This window comes from Topomyia yanbarensis, chromosome 2 (assembly GCF_030247195.1).
Source record: "Topomyia yanbarensis strain Yona2022 chromosome 2, ASM3024719v1, whole genome shotgun sequence".
Lineage (NCBI taxonomy): Eukaryota > Metazoa > Arthropoda > Insecta > Diptera > Culicidae > Topomyia > Topomyia yanbarensis.
Window position 1 is genome coordinate 303,047,686 of NC_080671.1, and position 13,895 is coordinate 303,061,580.

The 13,895-nt window shown below is 40.1% G+C and overlaps 1 protein-coding gene and 1 long non-coding RNA gene across 9 annotated transcripts in view; one reads left to right on the plus strand and one right to left on the minus strand.

Annotated features, from left to right (window-relative positions):
* LOC131683409 (protein PALS1) overlaps positions 1-13,895 on the plus strand; it is a 141,280-nt gene that overhangs the window by 99,120 nt on the left and 28,265 nt on the right. For 6 of the 8 annotated variants that reach the window (XM_058965376.1, XM_058965377.1, XM_058965375.1 and 3 more), the window contains 2 exons: positions 1,083-1,213; positions 1,278-1,840. In XM_058965376.1, the coding sequence (XP_058821359.1) occupies positions 1,083-1,213; positions 1,278-1,840 (694 nt within the window). The remainder of the gene's footprint in view (positions 1-1,082; positions 1,214-1,277; positions 1,841-13,895) is intronic. The other 2 variants (XM_058965382.1, XM_058965383.1) reach the window with 1 other exon arrangement.
* Positions 1-13,895, minus strand: part of LOC131683411 (uncharacterized) — a 148,551-nt gene that overhangs the window by 95,894 nt on the left and 38,762 nt on the right. The window lies entirely within an intron of this gene.

The window sequence follows — 13,895 nt, forward strand, 5'->3', positions numbered from 1 at the left end:
AGAATGTAAAAATCGGCTATAAACTTCCCGCGTAAAAACCGGACTGACCTCGCCTCTTCGATGTAAGTCGTTTAAATATTATTGGTTGTCCGTTAAATTTCATGCACGCAACTTTCTATATAAAACTTTGTTATACTGTTTCTCCCCTAATTTTTAATATAATTTTCAACTTCCCAGTTGTTTGTTTTGCAACATGGGACAATTGGGCGTATAACGGCAGTGTATGGGATAGAGATAAAAACTGTATAATAGACATGCTTGATAGGTAGATTACGTATACTGTCCTTTAAAGCATAAAAGTCCCAAAAGTATATTTGTTCAAAATGAGTTATCCGTTGGATTATACACCTCGGATTCATAATACTTGATTTTAAACTAACAACTTTGTTTCGAATATATTAAGAAAAATATCAAAACATGGTTGTCTCACCCACAAGGCACAATGAAAATATAAATCTTGAACAGCGTTTTGCATTATGGGACATTATGGGAATAGGTATAACTGTCGTAAAATTATTTTTAGCAGACTGATCAAAACTGACAGCATAAAAAGATATTGTAATAATAATATGTTATAATAATATCTCTATCTCACTAGATTATCATTCATCAATTACATTTAAACCCAGCCCAATTTTTTTAACCGCAGTGTGATTCATTGGAATGTTGGCCGGTTGATTTCATATTTGTGGATACAAATAACTGTGATGCAAATGTAGAATGTGACGATGGCAGCATAATACGCCTCTCGACTGTCATTATTTATGTACGCGCGTAATTGCGATCTGTCGTTAATATCTATTACGGGTTGTTTCAGTATGGAAAACTTATCATCTACGTACGAGCAGAGTAGAATTGCAAATACTCCCTCCGGGTGGGACTAGGGGAGATATCGCTTCGGCTACAAATGTGTACGTTTGGGACGTACTTGCATCACTTGGGCCGGGCTGGCGATCTATTTGCATACACAACAAAAGTTTTGATGAAAAATGTAAATCATACCCGTGGCGTTTGTTTTTCGCTGCAGTTAGTTTCAGGAATGCAAGCAATTAACACCGCATTTCTGTCCGTTTCACCCGCAGGTCTCGCCGACGGTCCGGCTCCAGCATCGTTGTGTTGGGTGGTGATGATACACTAAAACCTAGCCTGCCTATTGATGACTATCAGGAGGACTTTGAGATGTACAATATGATTTCAGCTAATCAAGATAATGGTAAGTGATTGAACTTGAACCTCTCGGTCGACGGTTAATGTTTGAACTTCAAATACTGTTTTAGGACCACATCGGGAGATGGCAGTAGATGTACCTGAATCATTTATAGCTCGCAACAAAACACCCCCACGATATCCACCACCACGCAGCACAACACAGGTAAATCATGTTTCCAATGCAATGCCTCAAGTACCGAAACATGTAAACGGAGGTGTCTCCTTGGAGCTGGAACCTCTTGATGGCTATAGCGACAAAAATTCATCCTCGCTGGACGGTAGCAATGAATTTTGTAAGAAAAATTCCAGTAAAGGGCCTTCCTCACTCGGCTCTGCCTGCGAATCAATCGGCTTCGATTCGTTCGATTATCTGAAAAATTCAAGAGGTTCACTCAGTACAAGGAGCTCCTCGTCGGGTGACCTGGGCCCACCCGAGTACGATATTGGTCCACATCGTGAGCTTCCAGTAGACGTTCCAGATAGTTTTGTTGAAGTAATTAAAGCACCGCCACGCTATCCACCACCTAAAGCATTGATCATTAAAGAGGTTGTCAAAAAGAAAGAATCATCTTCATCCGACGAATCTATCGATAAGCCAAAACCGCAACCACAAGCACCATTGCGAAATGAGGTATTTTGTTCATCATCCATGCATCATTATTATGTTTATTGTTTTTTCCCTTTTAGTTTTATTATTGTTTAGTTTGTGCATTGTTTCTTATTATATTTACGTATTATTGTCGTTTCCCACTGTCACTCATCACATTCATGTAGACAAATATCCGTTTATTTTATTCTGTTCATATTTTTCACCGCCCCTTCGAGATTCTTCTTTAAGCTCTATACACAAAGTGCTGAAGTGAGAAGAGATCATTATTATTCTGTTGTCATCTTTTCCTAGCAGTAAAATCTCCATGTTTCTCACATGACATTCTCCAGTTGTATGTAGTCAGGGTGGTTCTGTGAACGTTTGGAGTGGAAAAACATCCCCAACGATCTCGCAAACCAAAGCTAATCGCACCGTTCCATCTCAGGCACGCCTTTTTTAACAATCATCTCAATACTATATATGTTGCATTACAACCCACACATTTTTCATGCCATGGTTATTGTTATTCGTTTCCCTTTTGTTTATCGCCGTAATTGCTATGTGATACAAGTTGATAAAAGCCCACTCGCATTCGTCACCTATTTGCAAGACATCATCTGTAATGGAGGCTCTGTGAAACACATTCAGTGAGATCGTAAAAAATGAGACAGTCAACGTTTGATGCCTGTTTCTGGTAGTCAGTGCCCTGGTTCACATTTCATCGCTCGGTTATGACTTATTAACATTGTAAAATACATCCTGTCGGTCTCACGTATTTTTAAAATTGTGATGTTGTTAAGAAATACGTGCTGAAAAATATAGTAATTTGCCATCATGATTTTTATGAAAATGATTGTCTAAAAAGAGCAGAATGAAAACATCTCAAAAATCTCCAATTTTAGAATATTGCCCAACTTCAGATAGTGCAGTTGGCCTTTTTTAATGCCAACATATTAATAATTTGAATGAACCATTAGGGTTACAAAAGTCCTTATTTTAAAGGGCATTTCCTTAATTTTGACGATTTGGGAAGCTAAAGGAAGCTTTTTCCCTAAATGTCTTAAATTTTATTCTAAAACCTTGATATATTGGAAATTTTACAGATAATGTTTATTCCGAGTGAAAAAAAGTTTTCAACCGCCAATTTAATCAGTCACTTCTTTTCAGCGCTTTTTTGTCAACAAAGTGGTTTACATGCATAACCTCCGCGACTAATTGCAAACAAAAGAAAGCTCTTTTACTCAAATAAACGTAAAAGTTGTTTGATAGCTACAAATTAGGTTTAACCTAAGTGAGTTATCTTCATTTAGCATCGGTACTACACTGTGGCGTAGCCAGGGGGGTTTTGGGGGTTAAAACTCCCACAAACCAAAATTAATTGGATTGAAAAAAGTTATTGATACTGACGAATTTAATTAAATCTTCTACAAATTATTTTTGGAAAATATTCTCTGATCACTACATTGAGAACCGTGCTTAACATCATGAGGACTTTTGGGAAATTATGGGAAGGGGATCTTGTAACTTAGCCGAAATCCCATAGTAGTCACATTGAAGTCAATGTAAAATAAAATAACTCTCTGAATTATTATAAACTCATTTGCTCATATGCTCCAAGATATGGTATAGACAATTTTTGGAATGAGAAGCTAAGTTTGAACAGGTTGATTGTCTATAGAGCATTAACTTGCTCACCGAAAACTTGCATACATTTCAACATTTGCTGAGTTTAGAGTTTTGACAAAAATTCAATGCGGGTAATAACAAGAATAACATTTCGGAAACTAATTGGAAGTTGCTGATAAATGACGTTTTCAGTTTGTCTCTAGCAAGTCAGGATTGGTTTTATGTTCATTTGGTTTTTGTTGTATTATCAACTATATGAATAACCTCTAAGCAGGATTAGAATTAATAAATATTTCAATATATTTCTATTTAGTGGCTATTAGAATGGCTTTAAAAAAATTCGTGTGCTATGTATTAGGAATCGTTGTCAATTATTCTTTATTAAGGAGAAATATAGCATGTTCATTTATATCTCGATATGCTGTATTCACGTAGCCATCATATTTTCAACAAAATTGTTTAAAATGACATTATTAACAGTTTTGTTGAAGGCACCATGTCCCTTACTATTTTTAAAGAGTTATTTCTCCATAATTACCTCTATGAGAATGAATCACTAAATTTTTTATATCAAAGCATGCGCTAGTTTATGTAGGAAAATTTCTCGAAGTGTCAAACCTTCGAAGTAAAGGATTATTAAATTAGGTGATCTTAAACGTTGAATTTTTTTTTCGAATATTTATCCCACTTTAAAAGATCGCAATCTTTGACTTCATTGACATATTATACAAGAAATAATAAAATAATCTATAGAGGTTTGAAAACTGTTATTTTTTCTTATTTGTAGATTGGAATGACATCTGTTAGACCACCTTTGGTCTGAATTTTCAATAATTTATAAAACTCATATTGAATTTAAGCATTTTTTGAAAAAAATAAGATGTTCTTCAACGGAACCTTACCCCCCCCCCCCCCCCCCCCAACCAAATTTCTGGCTATGCCACTGGTACTACACTCGTAGTTCGCTGGTTAGACGCTTTAGGTGACCTCCGCTATTTAGGCCATTATCCCACTGTTAAGCAAATGAATTTCAAAATCTCATCTCAACTTTCACAATCTAAGAGACAAAAGTGCAAGATGTGAGCAGAGCCTATTTTGCTCTGTTTCTATTATCGTCCTACCCATGTGAAGCCGTTTGTTAGAGGAGCGTATATCATCTTTGTTCAACGCATTGGCTCAAATGATTGTGCGACAATAGGAGCATTCGGGCCGAGTTTTCGTTGCATTCAAACAGAAGCATTTTAACATTCTCAGGACATTTTTGGTATGTTATTGGTTTTTAGGAACGAAGCAGGGATGCTAATGCTAAATTATACGCATTTCATTGATTTTAGGCGGCGTAATAAATAGAATAGTGCGGCTCCCTCCCTAATGAGGTTAAAAACGGCTCTTTACCCTACATTTTACATTAGTACCGTATTTATTAGTTTGACAGAGCTGGTGGGGCAACCAACAAAGTTGTGACTGTAAATCATTTCAACTTGTCTCAATTGAAATTCATCGTGTCCTTAATTTGCTCTCAGTCCGTTTGGTAACATAGGTTTTTTGCGCACTTTAATCATTACTAGTTTATCATGACTGATATTTTAAAAGTTTTAAGCCGCTGTCAGATGTTTTCTCAAGAGCGATTCGGGTCACCTAAATGACGTTTGTACAGTCTTTCTTAGCTTTTAACAAGAAAAAAATAATAGCTTAAGTGCTAGATTAAACTACATATTTATATAAGTAATATTAAGTATTCCAATTTCACGCATAGATGGCGCTATATTCCAAAGTGAATCCCAGGCCAAATTTTCAGCAATTTCAGCAAAGTTGTTTATCATCTTTGATTTCAATAAGATAAAGAAAATTGATATTAAAAACAGTTTATTTCCCAACTCATTCAAATTGTTCTCTATAAGGTATAACGTTAACTTGTTTTTAAATGTGCCGGTCAGTTCAATACAAAAATTGTCGAATCAAATACCTATTTGTGGGTTATATATTTAAAACTAAGAAAGACAATACTAATTCCGAAGGCACAAAAATAGCAAAGTACAATCTCCTCAGTGAAAACAATGCATTTTGTGAAAGTTTGACTCTGGAACACTAAATTAATGGCAATTTTTACAAAACAAATCAGCTCTGCTTTAATTCAAATGTCATTGGCGCACTACGACCCTTAAATTTAAGTTTTTGAATAACTGTAACTCAAATCGTATTACTTCGATTTTGATGAAATTTCTAGAGACTGTTCCTAAAAAACGTAACGTATGAAATATCTTAAAGATAAACTACATCAAAAACAAAAATTGATAATGTTTAACCACTCTAACTTGTCCAAACGTATCAGCAAGAATGTATAGGGGAAGTGTGTCGAAGACGTACATCCCGAGTAAGATGGACACTCTCAGAGTTTTCTTATAAAGCATAATTTTAAAATAATTTGCCTAATACAATTTAATTACGAACAACATACAAACCCTTCTGAACCACACATTACATACAAATTATGGTAACTGTCAAAAATATCCAGAAAAACAATATTAAATCGAATGAACATGCTCCTAGATCTAAATTTGAAAGGAGTATTCCTATGTTCCGTTGTTTCATCTTGATGCCTTGGGGTCGTATGATAGTATTAGACGTACAATTGTAGTGTAAATCCAATAAGATTTTTGAGTTTGAGACCTCGTAAGTTCGTCTGCACTGCCCGAAGGCCATGCACGCTTTCGTGATTCTGAACTCAATGTGAGCAGACCAATTCAGCTTGGAATCCAATATAACTCCAACGTATTTGACTTGATCTGCGCACAGTAGCTCAGAGTCGAAGAACTACAAGGGACGCACCTCGGTTGTTATTCGCTTCTTCGTTGGAAGAACCATTGAAATTTTGTTTTTTGCTGATAATTTAACTTGTCGATACCACTTCTCGGCACTTCTTAATGTTTGTTGCATTAAGCCAACCCAAGAAACATTTGGGGTTTTATAGCACACTACAAGTGTATTCAAAGTTTTAAGAGTGATTCAAGAGTACCATAAAACCTGGATTGTTACTTGGGAAAGATTATTCCGATGCAAAGTCCAGTAATTATTATTTGGTAATCATCAGCAAACTAGTAGATTGGAAATCCAAGCTCATTGAGTTTCCTCAAAAGCCGTTGGGAACCGGATTCCATCGCAAAGGTGACAGAACGTCACCCTGAGGACAGCTGAAAACACTCATTTTCAATATCTCTTTCTGTCACATTGACGAGCAGAGGATGCGGTTATTAGGCATTACGTTTAATCAACCCGAGACACATGAAGATATTCCACGACCGCGCGTCGCTTCCATAATAGACTAGAAAGACGCATTGTCAAAAACACCCTCAATATTTAGGAATATACCCAAACCATATCGTTTAAGCGAGAAGGGAGGCCATACACTAATTACGTAAAGCATTTTTGAGACTTTTCGACCTCCCCCTCCCTCCCAGATAAGTTTTTGTAAGATTTTGGTGAACTCCCCCTCTCCCTACATAATATCTTACCAAAACTTTCGATATTGACAGATGATATTGTTAATTAATTAAAAATAAGATAATGAAAACGATAAATACAGTCGTTTAAAACATTATAAGCAAATTTATGAATATAAGGAACTGTTTTCATCTGTAGCAATTTTATTTACATTTTAATTTCGTACAATGCAAATTCAGAATAAGGAATATATTTAGAAACTTAGAGTTTATCCACATTTTCTACTTCGATCTATTCCACTTTCTCTGATCCAATTTTCCTTTCATAGAGAATTCATGCATTTATTGCCTCTTCAAGCTGACACTTGAATTTATCCGGTGTTGAAAATACAACGCCTTTTGTAGGCATAGCTCCGAAATTTGCTTGAAGCAAGTATGGATCACACAGTAGAAATAATCGGTTTAGAAGATCTTTGGCAATCGCATAACAGAAGATTTTCCGATTATCTTACGGGAAACAAAAATTTACAACGAAGGACAATAGAACAATGGTTAGAATTTATTATTGTTCTAATCGAGAACTAGAAGATCGAAGGTTGTTTGTCTGAAGGGGAAGTAAGAAATCTCTCGTGTAAAATTCACAGCTTGATGCTTAACCTTACAGAACAATGGGTATGAATACTTCCCTACTTGTTAGGTGCCATACCTCAACAGAGCAGTCTACCACAAAGAATCAAGAAATTACACCATCGTCAATTAATCCGCTCATCTAATACCAAACACTTCAAGTCCGCATAATAGTCCTGTCTTTAACAATGATTTACAATATTGTTTAATAAACAAAACATACATGGTAGGGGAGCCCGAGGCTAGTTGGCGGAATTCCGTTTTGTCCGTTTTTATTAGACATACCGCGCTTCCTCTCGTTGTGTGTCTCAAGTTATGTGAAACCCATTATCCAACGTGTTTTTGTTGAAAAACATTTTGTTTTGTAGAAGTTGTGGGCGATATTGTGTTTTCGAGCGTACCAAGTAAATTTTCTAAATTTTAAACACTGTGTGTTATTTATTTAATTTCAGTCTATTTCCCGAATGATTACCTATATTTTTCGATAGTGCGTGAAAAAAGCTTTCAATATCCGTATTGATATTACATCTATCCATGAATTAAAGTTATTTTTGTATAGTTTTTTTTTATAAAGTATGCGGTTGGGGAAAGTTGGCGGTGACACACGCGGGGCAAGCTGGCGGTACTATTTACTATGCAAATATTTTTATCTTTGGAATTCACTTCAGAGTAAGAAAATCTTTTTGTTGTGTACCTCGTTAATACAGGGGATATTTATTTCGGCCAATCGCCTGAAGGATTTCGAAAATATGCTTTTGAATATGAAATACATGTCACTATATTGGCAATTATCGGTAATATACAGTTTTATTTTAAAGACATTCAGCACGTTCCATAAATGACCTGCGTTAAGCCAAAGCGAACTGAGCGCCATAATTTTTTCCTGGTATTTTGAATGGAAAAAAATCATTTTTCGATAATTTACCGTTATCATAGAAAATTTGAGGGTACTTATTTGTTTTCGATTACTATTTTAGTTCTCAGAAATAAATTGATGTAGGTGTTTATAATGCTACATTGGATGCGATAGCGATTTTTAGGCAGATACCTCCAAATGGCGCTTGGTCCTCTTTGGCTTAACACAGGCCAAATACCCTCGATGTAATTGAATCTCCATTTGATTGCTTATTTTCTTGCGCATCCATACAGACCGCCAACTTACCCCGGAGCTGGGGTAAGTTGGCGGGTTTTTCATCGTCACACATTTTTGTCTATAAAACAAAGACAATGCAACAAACACTTTGTTAAAATTCAGGGATGTTGCCAACTTTCATGCCACATGTTCTACCTACATCACAGCGCTAAAAATGGAAACTGAAAACACCGCCAACTAGCCCCGGTCTCCCCTTCAAACAAAAAATATTTTACTTTTCTAATGAAAAAAATAATTTACTGCATAATTTCATTTTTCATAACTGTTATATGATATCGCGTAAGCCCACCTCTTCCCTTAAGATAATATTTTGTAATACTTTGTAACTCCCCCAATGTTCCTTTACCTCATTATTATTATTTTTTTTCTTTTTTTACATTGGAGAATGCAATTTATGCACGGACCCAGTACACGTGCATTAGTAGATGCCAAGCTACCACACGGAGTGTACTGGAGTGTCGGGCTCTACCATGACAAGGTAATACCGATTAAACTCCATTGGGCTCCGCCATTGTTCTCCCCAGGGACTACCTCTCAGTATTACTTTGGGGGAGGGGGGGGGGGTATGGCTGTACCTGATATACTCACTCACTCTCGCTCACGCGTTCATACATCCTGTATGAGGCTTACTTGGTTGCTTGCTCTGTCACACCCGGATTCACTCTCTAACGCTCCATATGAGGTTAACTTTTGTGCTCATCTCTATCACGCCATGCGAGGCTTACTTGTGTGCTCACCTCTAACATACCATGTGAGGCTGACTTTGATGCTCACCCTATCACCTGATACACTCCCGATCATACCACTCTATTACGCCCTGTCGCTCCCCCTGGCATGTGGGACATTTTTCTTAGGCCCCACTTCTGACATACCATGTGAAACTTACTTGGATGTTCGCCGTTTTCGTATCTTCTGAGGCTTACTTTTGTGCTCACCTCTAACATACCATGTGAGGCTTACTTTTGTGCTCACCCCTAACATACCGTGTGAGGATGCCTTGGATGCTCACTTTTGACTCCTCTGCCACGCCACGAGGTATCAATGGCGAAGTCCCAATATACTACGCTACGTCCCTACCATCTTGGCATGAGGCAGTCCATATATAAGCCTATTCACTCACTCTTCTGCCTTGCTTCGGGGTGGTTGGGGTTACCCATTACGCGGTTGCCAGTCGCTACGCCAAACCTGCCTCAGCATGAACAGACCATTCACTCACTTTTTCACGCTAGACCCTTTCCGCTCCAACTAACCAATCACTAGTTAGTCGTGCCCGTCGTCTGTTGCTCGGTGCGTTAGATTCTCTGTAGCCTGCATGCAATCTGGGTGGTTGCAGTCGAGACTGCGTTCCACTTCTCCACCACTTGACACATCCGCTGAATAAGGGTATCAGGGGTTGTGTTCCAGCCACAGACGTCAAGCATTGCTCTCCTTTCGACGTCGAAGCGAGGACATACGAACAGTGTGTGCTCGGCAGTTTTGTCAACACCTGTCAGGGCAGACGAGGACCTGCGCGTGCCTGAACCTGTGGAGTTACTGTCGGAAGCAGCCATGGCTTGTCAGGAATTGTGTCAGATGGAAGTGAACTTCCCCATGGGGTCTACCCACCCAGTTCGATATGTTAGGTATCAGCCGGTGGGTACCTTTCTAGGAGTTATCCCACTCACGCTGCCATCTGGCGATCGAAGCCACCCTGGTGCGCTCGTCAAGGCATCTCTGAATAGCTAGCCTGAACATGTTCGGGTTCGCTATGATCGCTGCCTTGAGAGCGCTGTTTGGAACTCCATCCGACCCTGGAGCTTTGTTCATTGCTAGGGAATTAGCCACTACGAGTAGTTCTTCATTCGTCACCGGAGCCACCATTTCGGCTGCACCCACACTGCCTTGCGGTGCAGGTGGCCAGGGAATTGTGGCTCGAGACGGAAAGAGTACTTCGATAATCCTGGCCAACCGGTCCGGAGACCGGTCTGGGGGCGGAGAGCACCCTTTGGTCTTAGCCATCACGATTCTGTAGACGTCGCCCCCCGGATTCGCAATGGCACTCTCGCACAGGTTGTCGAAACACGCTCTCTTGCTGCTTTTAATGGCCTTGTTAAGGGCCAATTTCGCAGCTCGAAACACTTCACGGCGGTTCTCTCTTGCATCCTCGGTGCGGGGTCTTTGCATCCTATGTCTAGCTGATCGTAGGGCTGCAATCTCAGCACTCCACCAGTATACTGTGCATCTGCCGTTTCTTGGCAGGGTTTTCCTCGGCATAGGGGCGTCGCACGCGCGTGGTAGGACGGCTACCAGCGCATCCCCGCTTAGACTGTCGGTGTTGGCCTCCAATCGCGGTGAAAGCTTCGATGTCGAAGTGATTGGACTTCCACCCGCGTACCTGACAGGGATCACCCACCCTCGGATGCTGCACACCATAGTTGATCTCAAAGCGAATTGCTAAGTGATCGCTATGGGTGTAGCCCTCGTCTACCCTCCATTCCATGCCTGGAACCAGACCCGGGCTGGCAAACGTTACGTCAATCCATGCCTCCACCTCGTTTCTACGGAATGTGCTAGCGGAGCTATTATTGGCTAACACAGCGTCGAGTTTCGCAAGCGCCTCCAGTAGCGCTTGACCCCTGATATTTGTACAGCGGCTGCCCCACTCCACTACCCAAGCGTTGAAGTCTCCCGCTATAACTACCGGTTTCCGGCCCACTAGGTCGAACCGGTTTCCGGCCCACTGCCTGTCGATCATGTGGTTGAACTGTTCTATGGCCAACCTTGACTGTTCTATGGCCAACCGGATAGGAGGGCGACATCTGTCCTCGGCTCCGAGACCGACTGCCACAACAGCTGTTGGGCAGCTGCACAATGGTTAAGATTTAGCTGTGTGACGTTCACGGCTTCCTCTTATTGGCCTCACCGAAGGGACACGAAGGTCCACCTATAGCATGGTTACGGACTTGCTTCTTGGCGGTACAGAAAAGGCATTTATGCGCCTTAGTGCAGTCCCGCTCTTTATGACCATCCTCGCCGCAGCGACGACATAATTTGCTCCTCTCTATTCCCTTGCATTCGTACGACTTGTGGCCGGATCCTAGGCACCGATGGCACCTATCCACTGAAGGCGGCTGGGGTATGCTAACTGGACATACTGACCAGCCGATCTTCAGTTTCCCTTTCTCGGTAACCTTTTTAGCTTCCGCAGTCAGTAGCCTGAATAGGCTACTTGCGTGCCAGAGAATCTCGCTCTCAAGCGCACAGAGGCCCGCTCGATTACTGCACCACATTGTTGACTTGTTGACTTTACAAAAATTTATTTAGCATTAACGTTAACATCAATTTGTTCACAAAAAATTACAAAGCTAGCATGCACAAATCAAAGACAATTTACAATTAACTCACATAAACTTATATCACGCATCTCCATTGACTCGTACTATCGTTCACTCTCCACCGCTAGGCGGGCGATCACTCTTCGGCTGTCTGCGTTCCTCGCTATTCCAACACTGTCGAAGCTTGGTGACCAGACCGTCGTATGTTGTGCAGAACGTTCCACATTCTCTTTGTAGGTTCACCATTTCTTCTTCGCCGAGAATTTTGATGTGAAACATTTCTGCAGTTAGTCTGCTCTCCTGGTTTTCGAATCTTTCCAGTATCCAGGTGTTGGCGAAATCGAAGATGTGTCCTTCTTGCAGTGTGTGTTGGGCTAAACCAGTTCTCGCATCTTTTTTCTTCGCGTCGTTCTTGTGCTCCGCTACTCTCGTTTCCAGCCTTCTCACCGTTTGTCCTACATACGTTTTGTCATCGCCTGTTCCACACGGAATCGAATACACCACGTTTTTCTGTTTCACTGGTGGGATCGGGTCCTTCAGTTTAGAGAAAATTCTGTTTTTTATTTTGTCTTTTGGCTTGAAAGAAAGTTTTGTGTCGTGTTTTCTCAGAATTTTCTCTAGTTTTTCACTGAGTCTCGGGACGTATTGCACAGCTAGATATGCCACTTCAGCAGTCGCATCTTTATTCTACTGTAGGCCATTATAGTATCTATGGACCCGATCTTTCAGAATTTTGCGAACAAACCAGTAGAGGTAATGGTTTATTCGCAATATCTTTTTGCCTGTTTCGATTGCCGCTGGTCGGTTTTTACAGTCAGAGAGCTTATCTGCTCGATCTACGAGTGCAATTGCCGTGTTGCATTTATGCGAATAGGGACACTCTGAATTGAAATCCGGATATCTACCATCCGCTTGTTTGGGTAGCCAAACTCTTTTGATGCGATCATGGTCTCTGGTTAGCATTATGTCAAGAAATATCAATTTCCCGTTGTCCTCCTCTTCAATGGTGAATTGGAGCTTACTGTGGAAATTATTGAACGAGTCTAAGATTTCTTGAATGAGCTTCACCGAGAAAAGTTAACAAACCCATGAAATAAATATGTTGCGGTGACCATAAAATTTTATATATATGCTTTTGGTCTATGTTACTGACAGTCTGAATAACTGTGACTGCACAGATATAGTGCGTTGTGAGCTCCGATGTGAGAAACGCGTCAATAGCCTTATTGGCAAGAATGCATGCACGAGGCATTTCACGTGGGCTAGTCATGCCTATCTTATTGTCAACAATGAAGGCAGTGTTACCTTTCCAATATAGAAATTTCCTTTATGGAAGTACGGTTCTTGAATCAATGCTACTGAAGCATCACGTTCCTGCATAAGTCAAGATAGATTCATAATTGCCGTACGTTTATGCTGGAGATTGATTTTTGCTATTTTAAATGGGTTACGACCATTCGATTCTCACGATTTGTTAAGAAAATAACGGTCCACTGCGTCAGAGATTCACAGATTTAATAATCGAAACCCAACAAAACTTCGCCGAACTACTATAAAGTGACAGTCTCAGAAAACCTCCAACCAATAAAAATACGACAAAAAACGTCGATCGTCGGCGAAAAATTCGGTACGTAGAGCAAACGTTCCGCTGTGTACTGAGAAGTTCGCCCGGCAAATTGGGGTGCCCTGGTTGGTGTGTATTTTTTCATCGGAACGGGTGATCCATGGTGTAATTCTTAGCCGGATTAAACAGCAACTACAGACACTACACGGCTTATCTAGGATGCTCGGAGAAAGAAGGAACAGCTTCCATAGATGGCCGAACAGCCAACATACAAATTATGGCAACCGTCAATAATATAAACGAAAACGATACAAAATGCTCATAGATCTAAATTTATCCATGTTACTGAATGTTTTGGCGGTTCCAGGAAGGA